This window comes from Natrix helvetica, assembly GCF_964273705.1.
Source record: "Natrix helvetica genome assembly, chromosome: 13".
Classification (NCBI taxonomy): Eukaryota; Metazoa; Chordata; class Lepidosauria; order Squamata; family Natricidae; genus Natrix; species Natrix helvetica.
This window is the reverse complement of record NC_138557.1, coordinates 7744613-7768564: the sequence shown is the minus strand read 5'-3', so window position 1 is coordinate 7768564 and position 23952 is coordinate 7744613. Positions and strand designations below refer to the sequence as shown.

General features: G+C 42.6%; 1 protein-coding gene across 4 annotated transcripts; it reads left to right on the top strand.

Annotated features, from left to right (window-relative positions):
• Nucleotides 1-400: 400 nt before the first annotated feature.
• Nucleotides 401-23186, top strand: LOC309398758 (uncharacterized protein). 4 transcript variants are annotated; one of them, XM_081965946.1, is made up of 10 exons: nt 401-4992; nt 6829-6884; nt 8150-8263; nt 9904-10012; nt 11141-11261; nt 11721-11810; nt 12706-12792; nt 15334-15441; nt 16484-16562; nt 19603-21346. In XM_081965946.1, exons 2-9 carry the CDS (start codon nt 6844-6846, stop codon nt 16549-16551), a joined length of 738 nt encoding a protein of 245 aa, XP_081822072.1. In that variant the 5' UTR covers nt 401-4992; nt 6829-6843; the 3' UTR covers nt 16552-16562; nt 19603-21346. The 4 variants fall into 4 exon arrangements, with proteins under 4 accessions (XP_081822072.1, XP_081822071.1, XP_081822074.1 ...); XM_081965945.1 differs by having other exon boundaries at nt 6829-6899; XM_081965948.1 differs by lacking the exons at nt 16484-16562; nt 19603-21346 and adding an exon at nt 22665-23186 and having other exon boundaries at nt 6829-6899.
• The last annotated feature ends 766 nt before the right edge of the window (nt 23187-23952 follow it).

The window sequence follows — 23952 nt, the reverse complement described above, 5'->3', positions numbered from 1 at the left end:
GACGAGCAGGTGTTTCCTTTTTTTTTTTTTTTTTGACTTGCCACCTTTATTGGTGGAGTCTCCTAAGTCCTATGCGTCTTTATTCAGAAGTAACCCCCTGTTCTATTCAGAGCAGCTTTTTCCTCCTATAAGAACATAGCATAGAATTTCAAGCTTTTAAGTCGACCATATTACTTGAAAAATATTCTTTGATACATTAAAAGTTAATTTTAATTGTGTGTGTGTGTGTGTGTGTGTGTGATACAAATAATCGTATAACCCACAGACAGAAAGCGTGCCATTAGGGCAGGGGTGTCCAAACTTGGGAACTTTAAGACTTGTGGACTTCAACTCCCAGAATTCTGGGAGTTGAAGTCCACAAGTCTTAAAGTTCCCCCAAGTTTGGACACCCCTGCATTAGGGAAATGTTATCTTCTTTCATGTATGAAAAGGGGACTGTCTATGTGCAGCAGCTGAAAGAAAAACATACAGTTTTGGGGGGCGTTTTCAGGCTGTTTTGGGGGCATTTTTCAGCTCAAACACGGCCTGATAATGGCCCCCCAAAACAGGCACGCCTGCCAGCTGGTCTTCGGGTTTCCGGCGCTGCAGCACATGCACGGGCATGCATACGCATTACGGTTTGGCCCCTCGGTGCCAAAAAGGTTTGCCATCACTGCCCTCTTGCTTCCCAACAGACTGCAGAATTCCAGAATTTCACAGGACGAATAGCTTGATCCTCCTTTGGAGATGCCAGGAATTTCTGCATGCAAAGCATAGAGGCTGGATTGAAAAATTGACAAGGGGGGGAAAAAATCCCTTCAACATCCTTACACACACACACACACACTATATTGCCAAAAGTATTCGCTCACCTGCCTTTACTCGCATATGAACTTATATTGGCTAGATGTTCAGGTGCAATTCAAGCTTCCTGGTTATGGCCTTTAAAGCTTTAGATACCACAGAACTGAGCTACTCGCAGGACTACCTGCTCCCCTCAACCTCTGCCTGCCTCATGCCTTCCCATATGGACTTATGCTCCACATCTCTGCTAATCGATGTTGTCTAATGGATGTGGTTACAAATCCTCTACCTAATACTCATATTAATACAGAGCAGATAAATGAAAATCAGTCTGTTAAAATACAGACTAACTATACTTAGCATAAAGAATAAGGAAAAAAGTCATTAATTTGGAGAAGCCACGTTATAACGGATCTGCATCTGTAGGATAATAAAAATGAATGAAGCCTGGGGTAGACTAAGGAAATATCTAGCCACATTATGGGCACTAATGCAGGGCCATTGACTCAACAATGAATCCAAAGGGGAATAAAATACTAACAGCAATTCAGTTGGGAAGATATAAATCACAGGTTAAATACTGTAAGTTCATATGCAAGTAAAGGCAGGTGAGCGAATAATTTTGGCAGTATAGTGTATGTATGTACATATGTATGTACATACGTGTGTACACACACACACATATGTATGTATGTATGTATGTATGTATGTATGTATGTATGTATGTATTTGTGTTACAACCCCTGGTATGCCCAGGTTCAAATCCCAGTAAGGGTATGGCTAGCTGATGAGAGCTAAATAGCTTGAAATAGATCTATACTAGTCTCCCTTCGTTTATTTATCAGCACAAATACAACATATATATATATATATATATATCGAAGGTAGAGATTTAAAAAAAAAAACAGCTGTAAACCACAGGTCTCAACTTCTGTTTGTAAAGCTCGGCTCGCTGTCTTTTTAATCATGAAGAAATTTAAAGGGGAAAAAATAAAATCAAACAACCTTCTGCAGTTTGCGTTTCCCAACCTTGGCAATTTCCAGGTATGTAGACTCCCAATCAGTCCCAGAATTCTGCAGCAAGCATCTCACCCTTGACAGAATTCGGTGGGGGCGGGGGTGAAAGTCCAGACCCAAGTGAAGCTGCCAAGGGGGAAGCACTGTTCTGTGAGATTGCTCAATCGGATTTTTCAAGCCAAAGTTCTCTCCTCATTCCACACAACCAGGTGAATTTGATTTTTTTGAAGGGGGGGGGGGAATTAGAACCTGGTCAGAATTTGGATTGTTTCTCGTTAGAACAACTACTTGGTTCAGTAGGGTGGACTTTTTTTTTTTTTTTTTTTGCTTGTGCTCTTAGCAATCCCATAGAACTGTCATTGATTCAAGGAGAACTAACCCTCTCCCCGTCAAGCAGCGTTTTGGTTAGTGTTTCTTATCCAGTACATAATATTTTGAGCCGGTTGTGTATTTGCCCTTTTGCTTTTCTCCTGAAAGCCATAACTGTGAAGAGGCCAATTCAGGTTGGCCCTAATTGTCAAGAGGAGCTTTGATATTTTAGGACACTGTGGCTGGTGTCAAGGTAGCTCCAGGCCAAAGCCAAAAACGTCGACAACTCTCCCCCACCCCCTTTTAAACGTCAGTTTGGGATCCTTGTTTCGAACAATATTCTCATGCCATTTGGCATGTTTATTTTAGAGCAATCGTACGCTGTCACTCAAACCACTACACTAAACTTTCTTTGTGATTTAGCCTAGAGCTAGGAGTGTTTTCAGCCGGACAATATGAAATGACTTCAAGAGAAAGTATTTTTTTTTCACCTTTACCATTCCATCCCCCCATCCTTTGAGGGAGAATAATCTTCCACTAAATATCTTTTTCTCCCAGGTGATATCAGTTTGAAATACCGTAAGATATCTATCTTGGGTCCAGCGGGGACCCTGTGAGATATGAGCTCTACATTGCTGTAGATTAGAATAATTTCCATAGATGCATCATACATGATGTTTTAATCCAAAGAAGAGCAGATCTCTTGACTGGTATTTTTGTGCTTCAACATGGATTGATTAGCAAACCTGATTTCCCATCCCCAGCTACCATTGGATTTAAGGGACAGTTTGCCTTTCCAGCAAGTGTAACTCTATTCTTTGAATTCTACCCCAGAGCAAACAGAGAACAAGGAAAAAGGACCTTGGAGAAACCAGGGAAAGCTGATATAAAAGTGTTTCATTAGCTTTCCCGGGTACCTTTCAGAAGTATCAGGCTAGTTTCTTTATCTCCTTGTCCCTGTAGCAGTGTTCTCACCTAGGCTTCCCAAGATCATGAAGCAAACTCCTTGTCCCGAGTTTTGCAAGGAGTCTTGGAGAGTCACCAACCAATTAAGAGAACTAATTGTCTCCTGCAAACTCCACTCCCCTTTCGCTCCTCTTTTATTTCCTCTGGGAGGGGCCGTTCATCATCCACTTGTGGATTTACTCTCAAGTCGACCCTGATTTCTCAGCTGTTCCCTTCATCTGGCAACTCTGTGCATGCGCACACTGGGAACAGGCTCCAGCTGTTCTTCTGCCCCACTGATGTCTGACTCTGAAGGCAGCTGATAACTGGCATACGGCCCTGGCTCCCTCTCTGCCTCCGACACAGAGCCCTCATCAGAGCCTTCCCCAGACTCCAGGACTGACCGTTGTTCCTCCCCAACCCCCTCATTGTCCGAACTGCTGCCAGCTCGGTGCTAGGCTGGGGCGTTGACTTACACCGTGAGATAGATTCCTGTTATACATGGTGCATCTCAGTCGTTACCTGAAAACCCCCATAAATGTAAATGAACCCTCTTTTCCAAGCAGCTCCCCTCCCAGTACCCCCCCCCCGACTGTCAGTCCCGTTGTTGACACTGAACAAGCGTCTTTCTCTTTTGTCATTTTAAAATCTTAATACTGGTATAGGCAGCATGTATCCGAGTAGAAGGCAAGACATGAGATCCACGGAGCTTCTAAAAACGTGTCACCAGCCCGGTTTCCCCAAGCCTCCCTTGGGAATGCGGGCGTGCATCTCTCACTGTGTGATCCAGTTGGAACCTACCCAGGATCTGTCTACGGAGCCTGTTCCACACAGTTTGAGAAGTACTTTCTTACAGCTTGTTAGCAATAGTTTGTACTTCATCTGCTATCTCTCTGTTGGCTTAGAAGGCGGCACAATCGTCGGTTAGTTTGTAGGAAGCTTTTTGCTTTTTTTTGGCGTCCTCTTACTGACTAGGCTGCCATTGCAGAGAGCATGTACATAGAGCTTTAAAAATAAATTGATAGCATTGTGTGGTGGCATGCTACACAAATGCCCTCACGCATAATGTGCTATCCAAGCCATACCGGAGCATGCAAACCCAGCCTGGAATAAAACACAGGCAGCCAAGTGTGAAGCTTCCTTCTAGGAAGAAAAAAACAAACCAACGGACGTTAAGGGATCATGAACATTTACGACGGAATCTTATTTATTTTTAGGTAAAGAGTGTGTGTTTGTTTTCTGTGCATTTCAAAGCAGAATCTTTATTATGAAACATATCTGGGTTTGCTTTTAATCGGACAACCTGAGATATGCGATCTTTACCAAGTGTATGTGAAGCTGATATTTGTGAACAGTTTCTTTATATTTATATACATACACACACACACACACACACACACACACACACATATATATATACAGGCACATATATTATTGCTTGAGTCATTTCTGTACAATTGATATATATTTTCTTTCGTAAAATGAACATTGGGCTCCTTATCTTTGATTACAAATTGCACTGCTAGCCTCGTCTTTCTCTGCACACGCACGCACACACACACACACACACAAAACCCACTTGGAATTTGTTTAGTAGTGCTAAGCATGCCTTCCGAGTAAATATCAATTTTACTGCGGCTACGTGCTTCTCATTTGCTTAGTATTGGCTGCTTCTCCCCCCCCCCCCCTTTCTCTCTCTTTTTTCATTTATGAGATCGGTCCACTCATGGGAGTTTCAGGATCATTCCCCACCTGCAGTTAACACCATCTGGAAGATCATATTTTGGAGAGTGGCTAGAATGAAAACTACCGTTGCCTACTGTTGCTTCTTTCCAGGACTGTGAAGGAAGAGAGCAGCAAAGATTATTGCGGGAGAATCAACCTCACCCTCTTTGCCGGTTGTTCTTGCACACGCTTGTAATGTAGTGTCAAATATAGGTAATTGCTCAGAAATCAGATCGGGATGACTGGGCTGTAAGTTTAAGAGAGGGCTATTGCATTCTCCATAATGCAAATTCATTTAATATAGAAGCAGAGCTAGATTTGCTGTTTGCAGGTATACAAACCCCATAGAAAAATAGCTTTGTCAGGGAGATTTGCCATATTGATTTAGAGCCACGAACCATGATCAAGCCAAAGTACTTTTAAGTCTCCAGGTAATCCACGGGATCCTAAAGTGTTTTTATTTTGGCTGGCTTATACCTCACTTATCAAGTGGGTGGAACTATTCCTAACCCGCTCCATTGGAATTGAGTCGCTCTCTCAAATGAGACTCGCTGTAAAAGTTCTGTTAGAACTGGAATTGTTTCTGGATGAGCAAGCTACGTAGTTAGGCGAAGCTTAATATGTGGTTGTGTTGAATTTTTTTTTGCATTTTGATAAAAGTTCAGGCTTCTTGTCCTTTTGATAAGAAATCACGATCATTGGCAGCTCTTCCCCCTCCTGGCCCCATTGTATAGGGAATTGTAGTTTTATGTCAGCAGGACATGCGTGATTTCTTCATCGCTATAAAAACTGGGAGGAAAACGTATCCTTGTGAAGACGGAAGCGACTTGTTTCGCGAGTCACGTTTTACGATCGGCAGACAAATTGCGCCGCCTCGAAGGAGAGCCTGAAAGGGGCTGTCAAATTATATGCACATCTAATCTGAGCTTGCAAAAGTCTCTTAGCTCTCTGTTGCCTGCAGCCGAGGCCAGAGTGTGAACTAATACGTAGTCCTAGCCTAAAAATAAAATAAAAGCATCTGGCAAGTGCCATCACGACAGAAGGCTTCTTTGTGCCCTTCGTTGTGTTTTGATAATGCGAACCGAGAAACCAGCATTTTGTATATTTATTTCTCTCTCCCTCTCTCTGTTTCTGTACGACGTTGCAGGTTCAGAAATCCAGAGCCTTAAAAGAAGTGGTTAATTGCAAAATTGCCCAGGAAGAACCAAAGCGTTTCCACTTCTCTCGCCAAGCCCCCCCCTCCCTTATATATATTTTTTAATCTACCAGGAAAAAAAAAGAGAAATAGACGTTTTTCTGCACTGTCCTCCCAACGTTACCCACGGGGGTGGGGAGGTGGGGGGGATCTTTATTTTATATAGAAGATGTAGATATTTCTGAGGTTGCTTCTGTCTTTGTGTCGAATAATAGAACTGCTCCCCTCTTTTTTAAAAAAAATTGTGAAACTGAATTAAGACATGAGCCCAGATCTCTCTGGTCAAGGAGATATTTCTTATTCCACTGTATTTGCTTGCTTGGTAAACCTCGTGCTTTGCATGACGAGTGTTTCTCCTCTTCTTTTCATACTCCCAATCATGTCTTAGCATCTCACTCTATGAAAAGAAGGGGATTGATACCAGTCTGTACAGGTTGACTTGTTAATGGCTAGTGATACATACATACATACATATATGCACATATATATATATATGTGTGTGTATGTGTGAAAGGAAAAGAAAAACTCATGCTGGCCAGCCAAGCATCCGGTGGTTTATTGCCTTTGTCATACCAACCACAATGCCTTTGTATTTGCTGTTTGCACCCCCTACAATCGATTCCATACGTCGACTCTTGCCATGTTTTGCACATTGTACCTGTATATATGTAATGCATATTGTATTTTTTATACGTGTAGTACATTTATCATATATTTTGTACATAGCGGCAAGATTGTAGCTAAGGAAAAAAAAATATCTCAGCAATTTTTGCAAGTCGTGTGTCAAATAAAACAAGTTAATAGATGTGCTGGTTATTTGTGATGTTTGTTTAACAACGCCTGTCTCTTAACAGGGGTATTCCAATCCCATGGAAAAGTGGATGGGCCTTACCTCCAAGACCAAGGAAAAGTACAGACTATCTAAGTATTGTATTAGAATATTACAAGTTGCATTTAATTTCTCTAAAAGGGGGGGGGGGTGAATGATGGGTGGGGATGAGTGACTGAAGAGACAGAGCGAAGCTTCTGAGCCTTCCTATATACAACGTGGAATCTAGATTTAGTCCTACTTTTAGCAGGCACGTTGAAATTAACTGGAATTCAATTAGCCATTATTGAATTAAGTCCTGCTGATTTCATTGAAGCGGTTCTAAACCTGAGGGTTGTATTGATCTCATCATGTTCATTTTGTCTTTTGGTTAAAGGTTGAAGAGTTGCTCATGTACTGTTAGGTTATTGTGAGGAAGGGAAGGGAAGGGAGGAAGGAAGGAAATTTAGCTGTAGATATTGAAAGAACCAAGGAAGGAAGGAAATTTATCTGTAGATATTCAAGGAAGGAAGGAAGGAAGGAAGGAAGGAAGGAAGGAAGGAAGGAAGGAAGGAAGGAAGGAAGGAAGGAAGGAAGGAAGGAAGGAAGGAAGGAAGGAAGGAAATTTAGCTGTAGATATTCAAAGATCGAAGGAAGGAAGGAAGGAAGGAAGGAAGGAAGGAAGGAAGGAAGGAACTTTAGCTGTAGATATTCAAAGATCGAAGGAAGGAAGGAAGGAAGGAAGGAAGGAAGGAAGGAAGGAAGGAAGGAAGGAAATTTATCTGTAGATATTCAAAGATCCAAGGAAGGAAGGAAGGAAGGAAGGAAGGAAGGAAGGAAGGAAGGAAGGAAGGAAGGAAGGAACTTTAGCTGTAGATATTCAAAGATCGAAGGAAGGAAGGAAGGAAGGAAGGAAGGAAGGAAGGAAGGAAGGAAGGAAATTTATCTGTAGATATTCAAAGATCCAAGGAAGGAAGGAAGGAAGGAAGGAAGGAAGGAAGGAAGGAAGGAAGGAAGGAAGGAAGGAAGGAAATTTATCTGTAGATATTCAAAGATCCAAGGAAGGAAGGAAGGAAAGGAAAGGAAAGGAAAGGAAAGAAGGAAGGAAGAAAAGACCGTGCACACAACTCTTGTAAGCAAATGGTGGAACGAAAAGATGGTCATGTTAATCTCCTAATAGAACTAAGAAAACTTTGAATTGACAGAAAAGAGGAATAGGAAGAGGGTATAAATCTAGCTCTATGGAAGCAACTGCTCAGAAAGAGATATATAGCAACCCCAATTTCAACTGAAAGATAGGGCTGTTACCTCACCTGCTGACATCACAGAGATACTGACATGATCCAGGTATTTCTCTTTGTTTCCAGTGCTGCTCATCTGAAGGGAGAGTTTGAGTATTGGAGAAAGAAAGGGGACCTCTCTCTCGCTATGGAGGTGACTCGATATCAGTTCTCTAGGTCAGCCAACAATTCTGAGGAAAGGTAAATTAAATATATCCAAAATAATCAGGCTAAAGACTGACTCCGTAGTTCAACTGTTGATCTAGTTCAAACGTGGGAATATCTAGAATTGCTCAAGGTTTTATTCTCAATATTTAATGTGGGGTTAGGCTGTATTAAAATAGGCTGAAGACTAAAAAAGCCAGAAACCGTAAGATTATTTAAGATAAGGAGAGAGATTCAGTATTATTAAAGTGGAAACAAATGACACTTGTTTATGCATTAGGAAAAAACAGATGTTTTGTGGAGCACAACGAAGGAGTGAATTACACACACATCCTGACACTGTTTTTTAAAAAAATACTTAGAAAATATCTAGAATGTCAAAAAGGTATAAACATTAAGGGTGGCAATGATGAACAATTTATATTATGCACATTATTCTGTTCTTAAGAAATAGTAAACAAGAATTACACATTTTGTTCCAGTTAATTATATGAAACAAGTAAAATATGAGGAGCTAAACATAAATCAGAAGAAAATATTTGAACTGGTTATTATACTAGAAGAAAAGAAGCACAGACGGCGGGACAAGATAAATACTTGAACTACATTTTGAATAACAGATACGTATAAAAATAGCATAGAAAAATGGATTGAACAGAGGAGAGTGGCTTTTAAAATAAAGAAGTGTGCATGTTTGCTGTTTGAATTGGGTTGTACATCTGGAGGGGGTCTTTGGTGCTCTTTGAGTTAGGTTGTTTTCTTGCAGACATTGCATTGCCCAACTAGGTAACATTATCAGTGCTAATAACCAAACTCAGCACCAAAGGCCCCACAGTTCATCCCAGAGCTAAAAAAAAAACAGTGTAGAGAGCCATGAAGATTGCTTTGAAAGAAATGGCAGTCAGGAGAGTAGAAACCTGTGAATTGTAGTTATACAGATGTAAGATATATACAGGAAAAAAGCTGAAGAAGCTTCTTGGATGAGAAGTGAAACATCTTCAGAGAAAAAGCAGAAAGTCCAATTGCCTCTTGAAAAAGCGCCTTTGGGACAACCATAACCTGGATGACAAGAGAAACTTCAGAGACTCTGAAATGTGGCTCTACAGGAGTACCATGCATTGAGGGTGTCCTCCAAAGACAGGGCAGTGGTGAATACCACCCAGAAACGAACAATTAAAATACCTTCCATTAATTATACGAGAAAAGTTTCAAGGCACATAAAACGCTGGAAAACGAAGCATATCCAGAAAAATCTCAGGGTGCGATTTGGCAAAAACACAGCGTTCTTATCTCAAGCAGTAACATCCAAGAACAAGGCATACTGAATATTTTCTTTAGGCAAGAAGAAGAGAAGAAATTTCTTGTAAATTTCTATATCAATCTCCTAATTCACATCATTTGGACAAGTTGTCGCATGTGCTTGCAAGAGCAACTATGGGGTAAGTGTTGATGGCACCAGCACAAATAGAACAGTCTTTCTCAATCTGGAGAACTTGAAGAGACGTGGACTTCAACTCCCTCGAGAATTCCCTAGAGAGTCCACATCTCTCCCAAGTGGTCCAGGTTGGGAAGCACTGAAGTAGAATGACCCAAGCGTGACTTGTCCTTCCTAGGAAGCCTCCCTCTTCTTCCCCTCGAGGTGCGTTTTAATCTGAATCCATCTGTTGTATTTCCAGGGTCCTCGCTCACTATAGTGAGGTGGTATTATTTCTGGAAGGAGAACCAGATATTCCAGAGGAACTCCAAGGTGCCAAGAAAGGGATGCTGTACCTCACTCAATACAAAGTAAGAGCTCTTGGCCCAGATGGCCGAAGAAGGCAACAGCTTCTCTTTGATAAGAAGCATGATAATCCATCTTTCATTTAGGGTGGGTGAATCTGACCCAGGACCATTTTCAGTCGTGAGAGAACATTTGAATAAGTCTCCTCTTAGGTTGGTGTTTTCCTCCCACCAACTAACTTGTAAGCAGCCCACCTTGTATTGAAAAGGAGGTTAGACATATTTTACAGGTAGGTCTCAACCACCTATGAGCCCCAAATTTCCATTGCTAAGCAACGTAGTTCTTAAGTGAACCATGCAGTCATTAAGCAAATCTGCCTGCCCCCATTGACTTTGTTTGTTGGAAGCCAGCTGGGAAGGTCACAAATTGTGATCACGTGAATGGCCACTAAATGGATGGTTCCAAGGTGAAGACTACCTGTACTTTCTTTTAAGTGTTGGAGGGGGCACATTTGTAGTCCAAACAATGGGCATTTGTTTCCCAGACTAAATCTCGTGAATGTTGTGGCCCGCCAGTGGCCAGCGGAGCTGGCAACAGAGTCGGACAGTGAGGAGGTTGGAAGAGGAACATGGGCCAGTCCTGGGGGCTGAGGAAAGCTCAGACGAGGGCTCTGCGTTGGAGGCAGAGAGGGAGATAGACAGCAGTGAGGCAGAGGAACAGCTGGAGCCTGTTCTCAGTGTGCGCATGCACAGAGCTGCCAGAAGACAAGAACAACTAAGAAAGCAGGGTCGACTTAAGACTAAAGCCACACCTTGGAGGTGATTGGCTCCTCCCATAGGAAACAAAAGAGGAGCGAATGGGGAGGGGGCTTTTGCAGGAAACAATTCGTTCCTTCGGTCGTTTCAAGAGTGGAAAGTTCTCTTTGTGATTATAAGAGACTCTGTGCCAAGTTTTGCCTTGCCCTGCGTTTGGAAACTAGTTATCTGGCAGCTCTCCAAGCGCGATAAGGTTCGTGTTGATAAACATTCCTCTGAAAGACTGCTTGCTAAGCCTTGCGGACTGTGAATGAAAGGAATTGACAATTGTGTAAATCAAAGGGGTTTTGCCGGGACCCAGAACTCTGCTTCTTGCTTTTTAAGGAAAGCCTGGGTCAGAACAGTGAGATTATCCTGATTTCTTGATTGCTTCCCTAGATAATATTCCAGCATAAAGATAAGGGATCGACCATCATTCGTTTTCCACTGCAGCTGTTGGGAGATTGCTTCCTGGAGGAGGAGCCGGACTCCAAACCTCAACACATCAAAGGAACTCTGAGTAGGCTCCATTATTTATTGGCCTTGGTTTTTATCAGCTGCTGTGAAGTTCTAGTTCTCCCTGCAGCACTCTTTCTCCCTCTGTTTAAGTCACCCAGTGGGTGGAAATGTTCAGGGAATTGAGCCTCTGGTTGTGACCCCAATGCCGCGACCCTTTAATAACAGTTCCTCATGTTGTGATGACCCCCAACCATAAAATTGGTGTCTCGGTTCCTAAGACCATCAAAAATATGTGTTTTCCTATGCTCTTAGGCGACCCCTGTGAAAGGGTCGTTGGATCCCCAACGGGGTCCCGACCCACAGGTTGAGAAAACCACTGTCTTAACATGTCTGAAGAGGTCTAAGTGTAGCTTTAATAGAAGGAACAGATGAGAACAGGAGAGGGAACAGATGAGAAGAGACGTAACACCTTCTGTAGTGAGGCCTCAGACATGATTTCAGTGCAGATTCTTCTTCTCAGCTTCCACCCAGGGACTTCTTGCTTTCAAATTCACTTTCCAGTATGGAGCTTCCGATTGCCTGAACATGATCAAAGATCTAGTAGATTCAGGTAAGTTGTTTTCTCGCTAATTAGCTAAGATTTATTCTTTCTACTCTGCTCTCTCTGGCAAGAAAGGAAGGAGCAAGAAGTCAAAAGGCAAGAAGTTTATTATTTTATTTTATTTTGCATTTCCACAGAGAGCATCATGGTTTATGAATTATTATCCATCCACGTTTCTCCAACCTGATGGCCACATGGGAGATACAGTCCAGCAAACCTGGAAAGAACCAGATTGTGGAAGGATCCACAAAACCCCCAAAAGAGAGTGTAGTCATGCCATAATTAATTAACACCCCTGTGACAGCATGTTAGGCTTCCTGATTCAGAAAACTCCAGGTCAAATATTCATAAAGCCATAACATTTGCAGATGATGTGAAGAGATAGCATGGTCCCCACCATATCTACGCTGTTGCTATTTCTTTGAAAGAAGATAGGAGATGATAGATAGATAGATAGATAGATAGATAGATAGATAGATAGATAGATAGATAGACAGACAGACAGACAGACAGACAGACAGACAGACAGACAGACAGACGATGATAGATAGATAGATAGATAGATAGATAGATAGATAGATAGATAGATAGATAGATAGATAGATGATAGATAGATTTTACAGTATCCTTTCCCTGGAGTGGAGGAGGAATAGAGATTTTGCAGTATCCTTCCCCTGGAGTGGGGAGGGAATGGGGATTTTGCTGTAGCCTTCCCTTGCCACGCCCACCAAGCCACGCCCACAGACCCTGTAGTAAAAATTGTTTGAATCCCACCACTGTTTTGAATAGTCATTAAGTGAACTGTTGTAAGTCAAGGACCACATGTATACCTTAAAAACCAAAGACTGCATATGCCTTTAAGTTCAGTGATATGCTACCTTCACCTTTTTTGTTAATGCAACAGATATTTTGAAAGAGGCTACGAATCTCCAAGAATACCCCACCGCCTCCATCTATACCTATGCTCACCCTGCTGCACCACAGACAACCCGTAAGTACAGGCGTGAATTCTTCGTTCTCACCCCGTTTCCCACGGGTGTTTTTTCAAGAGGCGCAACTGGATTTTCTTGGTCTTTCTTGGAAGACTTTTGCTTCTCATCCAAGAAGCTTCTTCAGCTGCAACTGGATGGTGAGGGATGGAAGGGTTTACGCTCCTTGCAGACCAGCTGGTCATTTGCATCCTTTTGGAGAGTCGTTGAGGCCACTTGGAGGTTTGCCTGTGTCCTCAAGAGACACCTGAGGAGTGCCAAAATTGTGGGGCCTTCTTGGAACTGCTGAAAAGGACTGGGTTGTGGAGCTGTGCTTTCGGCCCTGTGTGTCCCTTCACTGTTGAACACAAGAAAGTTCCACACTCATTTGCACTACTCAGGTGACCCTAAGACATAGATGAACTACCGTATTTTTTGGAGTAGAAGATGCAAAAACGGGCCTATTTTGTGTCCAAAAAAGGGCATGCATAGGCTTTAGGAGGCTTATAGAGTGCTCCTGGAGGCTGGGGGGGGAGGGGCCAAAATTGAGTAAAAAACTGGCCCACTCATTTTTCGCTCATTTCTTCCCTCCCCAGTCCCCAGGAACTCTCTGAAAGCCTCCTAAAGGCTATGCACGGCCATTTTGGTGAAGGGGGCGGGGTTTCAGGAGGCAAAAAATGCTGTATTCAGTGTATAAGATGCACCCAGATTTTCAGCCTCCTTTTTGAGGGAAAAAGGTGCGTCTTATACTCCTAAAAATACAGTATTCTAGAACTATTCTATAAATGGTTAAATGACAGATATTAAGGTTAGAGTGGAATTAGGTGAAATATGGTCTACATGAGAAAGAAAAACAAATGAGTAAAGTTTTGTTGATGGTTATATAATCGATACTATAATGAAAGATAATATATGTTATAATATGATCAATGTTATTGCATATTTGTTTATATATAACCGCATATTTGTTTATGTGTTTGTATGTATGTATATATGTTTGTGTGTGTGTGTGTTTATATGTTGCATTTGTGCTGATAAATAAAGGGATACTAGTATAGATCTATTTCAAGCTATTTAGCTCTCATCAGCTAGCTGATAAAAGCTAAATAGCTTGAAATAGATCTATACTAGTCTCCCTTTATTTATTTATCAGCACAAATGCAACACAAATCTAAGAAAGGCAACATAAAAAAAATGGCTTTCTGCCTGGATGGCTCCTAGGGTGAGTCGAAAGACAGAAAAAGGGAAGCAGTATGCTCCTTCCCATATTTGGGCATACCAGGGGTTGTGACACAATACCTATACACAATACACACACATACATACATACACGATTATAATGGTGAGGATGATGTTTGTACTTTTGTATGTTAACCCCTTGGATGCCTAGAGAGCACACTGCTCAAGATAGAAAGGAAATGTATGATATAATTCAATAAAAAATGTTTTATTTTTTTTAAAAAAGAAATTAATTCTCAACAGGATGCATTTGATTTTTAGGTGCAAGGAACCCAACATAATCACTCGTGTGTTTAAGGAGCAGAGTTCTTCTGTCCTGGCAGTGGTGGTGGCTGCCATGACATTTGAATTCCTGGGAGGGCGAAAAATAGAGAGAGTACCTCCCTCCCTTTGAGGGAACCACGCAGACTGTTCCCTTCGTAGTTCCCTTTGCTGGAGGGACAGAGTTGTCCCCAGTCCTAAGGGCAGCCGGCTGAGCAAGATAGGGAGAAGATACGCCGTGGCTCACGGGTATCTCTGTAGGCTTCTTATCTGTCGTCTGAGGCACCTGAGACCGGGCTTAAGAGGCTAAGTCAATATCCACATCGGTCTGCCCCTCGGGGAGAGTGACTGTTGAGTGACGAGGCCATGCGGATTCTATGCAGAGCTCAAAGACCTGGTATTAACGCTTGCAAAGTTCTTGTTTTGGATCCCACTTGATCAAAAGCGTCTGCGGAAGAGACCCCAAACAAAAACGGAGCAATGACATCAGCAAGTCCCAGTTGGCAGAAGAAAGCTCAGGGCTGTATGGGTTGGAAAGAGGCCTTCATCCTGCAGTGGATAGATAATGGCTAGGAGGATGGAGGAGGAGGAGGAGGAGAGGAGGAGGAGGAGGAAGGAGGAGGAAGGAGGAGGAAGAGGAGAAGGAAGAGGAGGAGGAAGAGGAGGAGGAGGAAGAGGAGAGGAAGAAGAGGGGGAGGAGAAGAAGGGGAGAGGAGGAGAAGAGGAGGAGGGGAAGAGGAGGAAGAAGAGGAGGAGGAGAAAAAGAGGGGAGAGGAGAAGAGGAGGAGGAGAGGAGGAAGAGGAAGAGGAGGAAAAGGAAAAGGAGGAGGAGAGGAAGATCATCACCATCTTCTTCATCAACATCTTCTTCTTCTTCCGATAAGCTCCATTCTAGAAAAGCTTAAAGTAGCCACTTCCCTAGCCACTGTGGCCCATTCCCCAAGGGTACCGTTCCCACCGAATGAATCTGTTGTTCTTCCTTTCTTGACATTTTAATAGGACTTTTTGGTTCATTCACACCGGATTCTCTGATACGATGCTTTCCCCCCCACCCCCTTCCACAGGTTCTCTCAACATGTTACCTCTCTGGCCCCCACCTTACCCTGGACCCCCAGAGCTCCCCCCTCCCTATTCTGAAGTGGAAGCGGACTCTCCAGGCAGAGAGGAGGCAGGTAAATCAGCCGTGTGTCTGTGTTTGTGTGTCTGTGTGTCCAGATTGGAAGCCAGTCGGTCCAAGGATAAAACAGAGGATTTTGACTCAGCATTGACAAGTTGCTCTTCACGTTAGTGGCTTGTGCTTCACTACTGATTTGTAACTAAGAAGAGACAATAGCTTTTCTGCAGTAGATGGAAGTTCTCCAGAACATTAATGAGGATGTAGTATAGTGTATATATAGTATAGTATGTATAACATAGCATAGCATAGCATAGCATAGCATAGCATAGCATAGCATAGCATAGCATAGAGTAATAGTATAGTTCAGTTTAGTTTAGTTTAAAGAATAGTAGTGTAAAGTATAGTATAATACAATACAATACAATACAATACAATAGTAGAGTTGGAAGGGAACTTGGAGGTCTTCTAGTCCAACCCCCTGCCTAGGCAGGAAACCCTATACCTTTTCAGGCAAATGGCTATCCAACATCTTCTTAAAGACTTCCAGTGTTGGGGCATTCACAACTTCTGGAGGCAACTTCTGTTCCACTGATTAATTGTCCTCACTGTCAGGGAATTTCTCCTCAGTTCTAAGTTGCTTCTCTCCTTGATTAGTCTCCACCCATTGCTTCTTGTTCCACCCTCGGGTGCTTTGGAGAATAGCTTGACTCCCTCTTCTTTGGGGCAGCCCCTGACATATTGGAAGACTGCTATCATGTCTCCCCTAGTCCTTCTTTTCAGACATCAGCGAATATCAAAAAAATAGTAGGAAAAGAGCCAAGAGTTTCAAAGAATAGGAGAGAAAGGAAGGACTCCAAAATCATTTTCAGCTGTATTTATATGTTACCCATTTACATGTTGAAGCATGTACACATTCAGTGCATGTCCTTAAAGTCATGTCTAGTTTCTCTTTAGAAAACAACTATAGCTCACCCTGCCTGCATTAGTTACAGCAGGAAATAAACCAAACGAGGGAAAGAAAAATGTATGGTATTTAAAAAAAAAACCACACAGAAGCCAATATTTATTTTTTCTTTTTTTTCCCCCTCACTTAATAGAGATCCAAGAAACCTGTTGCCATTGCAGAGGACGGGTGATTCAGAATCCAGCAAACAGGCTGGACTAAACATGTTACAGGTGCCTACATGTTCTTTTTTTTTCTGTAAGAACAAGACTTTCAAAGTTGCTTTTTCAGGAGGCAGCTAGACTATGGAAACCTTTGAAGAACTTTTTTCTTTTTCTTTTGAAGATGTTTCGCTTCTTATCCAAGGAGCTCCTTCAGCTCTGACAGCACGGTGGAGGAATGGAAGGATGTCAGAGCTGAAGAAGCTTGTGTGTTGTGGACTGACAGCAGCCAGAGGAGCTGGCAGCAGATTCGGACAGTGAGGAGGTTGGGGAGGAGCATGGGCCTATTCTGCAATTTGGGGAAAGCTCTTATTATTTCCCCCCACTATTTTCTATCCCTATTTTAACTCCCCCTCCCTTTCATATTACTATAATACTCAAAGATGTGCTTTCTACGTATTTTGTTGTTCATATTTCCATATTTAAATCAAAGTTCCATCCTTCAATCTTCCATTTTTCAATGTCTCCTTCTACAATTTTGGTATCAATCGTGATCATTTATAGGCTTAGGGTATTTCTATTCATGTTCTTTCCAGTTCTTTAATCCCTACAATTCTACTATTAATAGACATGTTTAGATTAATATATTTATATATTTCCCTAATCGCCCATTGATTTCTAACCTTTCGTTGTTATTCACATTTTTATACATATTTAATAGTACAGTCATTCAAAGTCTTATTTTTCCCATTCTTCATATCCATTTATATTCCAATGTTATTGCACTGCTAAAATACAATACAATACAATAGCAGAGTTGGAAGGGACCTTGGAGGTCTTCTAGTCCATCAAAGTCTTATTTTTCCCATTCTTCATATCCATTTATATTCCAATGTTATTGCACTGCTAAAATACAATACAATAGCAGAGTTGGAAGGGACCTTGGAGGTCTTCTAGTCCAACAAATAATAATCCAACCTGTATAATTCTGGTATTAATACACATTATTGAAATATGTTCATCAAAATATTATTTTGCTCTATTTTCTAGATTACTGGTAGAGGTAGTGAAGGACTACCGTTCTTTACCAGTAATGTAGAATCTGCCTTCTGCCCACTTCTTTGGTTGAGAGAAGCTATGCCGGGATTTGAAATGGCTAAAGGATTCACATGGGGTCATTCCAAGTATAAAGTCAATGCTTTCCTTGATCCTGGACCAATGTTTGTTTGGATAGCTGACTTTCCATCCCCACACCATCACTGCCCAGAAAGTTAGGTAGTCACAAGGGTGCCTGTTTTCAACAAAAGGTTGACTACTTTTCTCGCCAATGTCAATTTTACATTGGACAATGGTTATCTAATCTGATTGGACAACACACCTTGTTCCTACAAACGAATTCCTAGAAGAAAGTATAATGGGAAGCCGCCCCTTTGGCCACCAGCTGTGGCTGATTGCAGCCCAAGGTGAAAGGTTATTGATGCACTCCCTACTACTCCGTGCCACGGGGTAGAGTCTCAGGACAAGCCTATCTGGGTTTCAGATTCTTCTGGAGATCAGATTCCCTAAAACTATACTGACCATATTGGAAGGTTGCCTTCAATAAAGGAGAATATGTGTAGCTCGGCGTTGAAATGAGGGGTCCTTGGTGCTCTCTGAGATGGCTTGTTTTCTTGCAGATGTTTCATGACCCAAACTAGGTAACATCATCAGGACTAGAAGGGAGAGGAGGAGAGGAGGAGGACAGGGGCAACTGTGGGGTCCTTGGTGCTCCCCGAGCTTGGTTGGTTTTTTGCAGACATCTCATGACCCAAACTAGGTAACTTCATCAGTCCTAGAAGAGAGTGGGGTTTGCGAGGAGGAAGAGGAGGAACAACAACTGTGAGGTCCTTGGTGCTGTCTGAGCCTGTTTGTTTTCTTGCAGACGTCTCATGGCCCAAACTAGGTAACGTCATCAGTGCTAGAAGGAGTGAGGTTTGCTCTTGGTCCCTTGAACCCTCTACTCTAACACTGATGATGTTACCTAATTTGGGTAATGAAACATCTGCAAGAAAACAACCAAGCTCAGAGAACACTAAGGACTCCCAAATTCTCTTCCTCCTCTCTGCAAACTCCACTCCCTTCTAGCACTGATGGTGTTACCTAGTTGGGTAATGAAACATCTCTAAAAAAAACAGTCAAGCTCAGAGACCAATAAGGACCCCTCAGGTTGCCTTCAACCAGGATAGCAATAGTTAAGTACTTATATACCGCTTCACAGTGCTTTTACAGCCCTGTCTAAGTGGTTTATAGAGTCAGCCTCTTGCCCCCAATAATCTAGGTCCTCATTCGGCCCACCTTGGAAGGATGGAAGGCTGAGTCAACCTTGAGCCTCGCGAGATTCGAACTGCCAAACTGCTGGCAGCCAGTGATCAGCAGAAGTAGCCTGCCGCACTGCACTAATCACTGCGTCACCGCAGCTCTTTAGGATGCTAAGAACGCTGTCCTAATTGTGCATTGTTGTCCGTTGGCCAATGCCTTGGCTTGGCTCTTGGCTCCTTTTTCCACTGTGAGTGACAACGCAAACCACCAAATCTCCTTCTATGGTTTATTATGATTTACTATGATTCATTAACGTCTTTACAAACATAAGAATAGATGAATAAATGTACAATACCAACAGGTGGATCTTCCAAGTAAACACAAGGCAGGAGGGTTACAGGCAAACACAAACAGTTAGTTTCATACCAGCAGACAAGCCCAGGCAGGCTGCTAGTTTACTTCTCAGAGCAGCAGACTGCTTTCTTCTTACGTTTCTGTTTCAATTCTCTGCCCAGACTCAGATCTTTTTAAGCTCCCATTGGCTGATTTAGTTGCTATGCCTATTCATTGGCTGACCTTGCTCCCATGTCTCTCCCAGTCATGAATATTTTAACAAAAACTACTTTAAGGACAAAATTCCAGGTAGTGGTTAAATTTCCCCCCTAAAGCCCTTGAATGTCTCTTAATAGATTAATATTATCCTAGCTAATAATATTATCTTAGCCAATAATCTTCTATTACAGTCCTTAACGATACAGAATATTTTATTCTATTGTTACTCAACGTGCCACTCTTTGTTTCTCTTCTTTTACAGATCCTGTGGAAAACAGGGATAATTTATGCGAATGGTCTATTAAAAATGAAAATTAATAACAACTTTCCACAAGTTTAGGGTGTTTTCCCCTCCCGCTAGTCATTTTCGGGAGCCTTCTATTCTAATCACACAGAAGGGGATTCAAGGCATTACAATCGGGAATGGAGTCCGTTGTGCTTAATTATATTGTTCCTCTTGGGCTTGAACTCTGGCCTGTTAGCAAATTAGGAACCTGTGCTAGTTCTCATCTGGTTGATACATGAAGGTCTGTATTATTGACACTGGCGAGCAAAAGTTCTCCAGATTTGAAGGCGGAAATCTTTCCTAGAAATGTCAGGGACCATCACTCCAAGGGTCCCAGCGCATCACATTGTTTGTGATGTATACAACACAGTAAGCAGTCAAACATACAATCCAAAGTGTGGGGAAGTGGCTAGGAGGCAAACAAAAACCGAAGATGGGATACGGAATAATCTTGTCACTTTCCAACTGGAAAGCACAGTCATGGTCATAAATTCACCTAGGGGTAAAGTTGCAGGTCCCAATTAGGGTCCTTAAATAAGGACTACCTTTTTTTTAGTAACAGGAATAACTGTCAACCTTGATGGTCAGCTATTAAGGGGCTTTCATCCAACTTGGATTTCAACTCTCACAAGCATAGCCTTATTGAGGGACGCGATGGCTCAGGGGCTAAGACACTGAGCTTGTCAATCAGAAGGTCGGCAGTTGAGCAGTTCGAATCCCCAGCGCCGCGTAACGGAGTGAGCTCCCTTTACTTGTCCCAGCTTCTGACAACCTAGCAGTTCGTAAAAAATGCAAGTAGAAAAATAGGTACCACCTTTGGTGGAAAGAGAACAGTGCACCCTGCGCCTTCGGCATTTAGTCATGCCGGCCACATGACCACGGAGACATCTTCGGACAATGCTGGCTCTTTGGCTTTGAAATGGAGATGAGCACTGCCCCCTAGAGTTGGGAAGGACTAAAACATATGTGCGAGGGGAACCTTTACCTTTAAGCCTAGCCGTTGGTCATGTTGTCTAAGGGTTATGCCTGACACATCTGGCTCCTTTAATACATCCTTTTCCTGGACATATTCTCATCTCTTAGTCCAAACTTCACCACCTTCTACAGAATCAAATGGTGGTAGTGATTTTACATTGCTTCCATTTCCTTTCAGCTTTTCCTGGGTTGTCTTAATTCCTCCTGGTTTGATTTATTATGTGCTTATATCATTCCAAAGCCAGCCCCCTGGGTAGGGCATGCAAAAATAATGCCCTCAAATAAAAATCTGAAACCCATCAGAAAAAGCCACAGAAGGAAACACAAAGTGACCAGCTAGCAACATCAGCCATGCAAGATGACCCAATGACATCCCATAGGATTCCAATGCATTCAGTCTGCAATCCATGTCTTTGTGGGATGACATCATGATGTCACTTGCTCTCCCATAAATCCACCCTACCAAGGCCCATGACCCAGAGCTTACATTAAAAGCACAGATGCCACGCCTTTGGTTCCTCTGTCTTACTACTGGATCTTCTATGCTATCTCAGTCACACCACTCTGATCACCTTGCATAATTAAAGACCAGCAATAAAGAAATACAAACCTAACTATATCAATGTTATTGTTGTTGTTGTTACCGGTGGTTGCGAAGTCGTGTCTGACCCATCGCGATCCCATGGGCAATGTTCCTCCAGGCCTTCCTGTCCTCTACTATCCCCCGGAGTCCATTTAAGCTCATACTGACTGCTTCAGTGACTCCATCCAGCCACCTCCTTTTCTGTCGTCCCCTTCTTCTTTTGCCCTCCATCGTTCCCAGCATGGGGCTCTTCTCCAGGGAGTCCTTCCTTATCATGAGGTGGCCAAAGTCTTTGAGTTTCCTCTTCAGGATCTGGCCTTCTAAAGAGCAGTCAGGGTTGATCTCCTCTAGGACTGACCGGTTGGATGGCCTTGCAGTCCAAGGGACTCAATGCAGGAGTCTTCTCCAGCACCAGAGTTCAAAGGCCTCCATTCTTTGGCGCTCAGCCTTCCTTATGGTCCAACTTTCACAGCCATCCATTGCAACTGGAAAAACCATAGCTTTGACTATATGCACTTTTGTTGGCAGGGTACAGTATATCAATACTACATCAATACTCCAGTAAATAACCAAAGAAGCTAACATTTAATGCAGCACTTATCGGGGAAAGGATCCCTGTAAATCAGTAAACTCTTCCATCTTCAGTAATGTTTGAATTGCTTTCCTGGGTGTTATCACGGACGGGGCTGTCTGTGGTGGTCTCGGCAGACTAAACTATTCTGGGAGAAATGACCCATAGCTAAGGTATTCCAGTCCCTTACCTGTTTCACATTCAGGTGCGTCCATCCAGGTGTGAGAATGGATGAGGGCGGGAACTTACAGCATACCTGCATTCTCTACACCCACAACCTATGGGGTGGGTAGATTTTTACCTGGAGGAGGGGATCTCAAGCACATGCTTTTTTTGGGAGGTTTGTAAAACTTTGGGAATTATCACTGTAAATCCGTGGTTTGAAAGTTCCATGCTGTATCCCACGCCAGAAACTATAACAATCTAAAACACATGAAGAACAGTTGCAGGAACTGGGTATGTTTAGCTTAAGAGAAAGAAGGACTAGGGGAGACATGATAGCAGTCTTCCAATATCTCAGGGGTTGCCACAAAGAAGAGGGAGTCAGGTTATTCTCTGAAGCACCTGAGGGCAGGACAAGAAGCAATGGGTAGAAACTAATCAAGGAGAGAAGCAACTTAGAACTGAGGAGAAATTTCCTGACAGTGAGAACAATCAGTGGAACAACTTGCCTCCAGAAGTTGTGAATGCTCCAACACTGGAAGTTTTAAAGAAGAAATTGGATAACCATTTGTCTGAAGTGCTGTAGAGTTTCCTGCCTAGGCAGGGGGTTGGACTAGAAGACCTCCAAGGTCCCTTCCAACTCTGTTATTCTATTTTATCTTGACAAGTTTCTGCAAAAAAACAAAAGGTGGAAGAAAATGGCTTGCCTTACCACTTCTACCTTAGTTTTATTTCTTTCTTCTGCAGGATGTGTGCCTTTTCTCCTGCCAAACACGGAGATTTTGTGATGGCTGAAATCACAAAACGCAGCCGGGAGGTGCTTCCGTTGCTCAGAGTTGTTTTTTCAGAGTGAGATGGGCAGCACAGAAAGTTTTTAAAAATAAAAAACCGAGTGCATGGGGAAGGCTATCCACTAATGATAAAAGGTGCTGTCTTGCACATCATTTTTTTTTAACAATAACCCCAGATAACCATAGAACTGCCAACAGAAATGAAGTGCCTAATGAAATTTCAGGTTTTATCTTTCTTGGCTCGAAGGTCCCTGCTGACTCAAGGTTTTTTCCTCCCTCTTTCTCTCTCTCTCTCTCTCTCTCTCTCTCTCTCTCTCTCTCTCTCTCTCTCTCTCCCTCTCTTTTTGTTTCTGAGCCCTGTGTCAATATGTACTTAGCGCCTATGAGGTTGTATGTGTGTCTCTCTCTCATTTTGCCCTTTTGGTCTATAATTTCCAAGAATAGAATGTTAAAATAGACAAGAGAAGGAGGGGGGGGGAATCTAAATTCAATAGAAATGTGGCACAATAGCAAGAACAAACCCTGGAAGAATTAAAGATGTTTCTCCATTCTCCTTTTCTCTCGGTCTTCCTTTTGTCCTAGAACTCCCATGCGGCTGCAGATCCACACATGCCATCTTCTCTGAAGAGCTTTTCGATGCTTGGAAACCTTTTGTCAAAGCAAATATAGAAATATTGCTGATATTTCATTAAATATGTGGGATCCTGCACCCTTTCCAGCAAGACCATAATAGGCCATGCCTATTTTGAATACAAATACCCTACACTGCATTTCCCCTTTGTGATATTAGGTATACAGAATAGAATAAGAGAGTTGGGAGAGACCTTGGAGGTCTTCTAGTCCAACCCCCTGCCTAGGCAGGAAACCCTATACCGTTTCAGACAAATAGCTATCCAGATTAGCTTGAAACCCACCCGCCCCTCTCTGCAGCAGCCCCTCAAATATGGGAAGACTGCCCTCCTGTCATCCCTGGTCCTTCTTTTTCATTAAACTAGAAATATCCAATTCTTGCAACCGTTTTTCGTAGATTTTAATCTCCAGGGAGAGAACAGAAAGAACAAATTATCATAGGAGTACAATATCTACAACAGCATCTAGGCATTCGATCTGGCTTCTTAAAACGTTGCCACATTGAGCAATGGGCAACTCCCTTGTGCTTCCACGTTTGCTTTTGCAAACTTATCTGGAAAGGTGGAGGTTAAACCATAGAGCCTTTTCAAACAAAGGGCAGAGATATGGCCCTT

Bases quoted from the DNA above. Each gene is read 5' to 3' on its own strand.
- LOC309398758 (XM_081965945.1), top strand. From the start codon at position 6,844: ATGGAAAAGTGGATGGGCCTTACCTCCAAGACCAAGGAAAAGTACAGA. The intron at 11,262-11,720 runs GTAGGCTCCATT...TCTTCTTCTCAG, and splicing joins ACACATCAAAGGAACTCTGA to CTTCCACCCAGGGACTTCTT. The intron at 12,793-15,333 runs GTAAGTACAGGC...CCCCTTCCACAG, and splicing joins TGCTGCACCACAGACAACCC to GTTCTCTCAACATGTTACCT.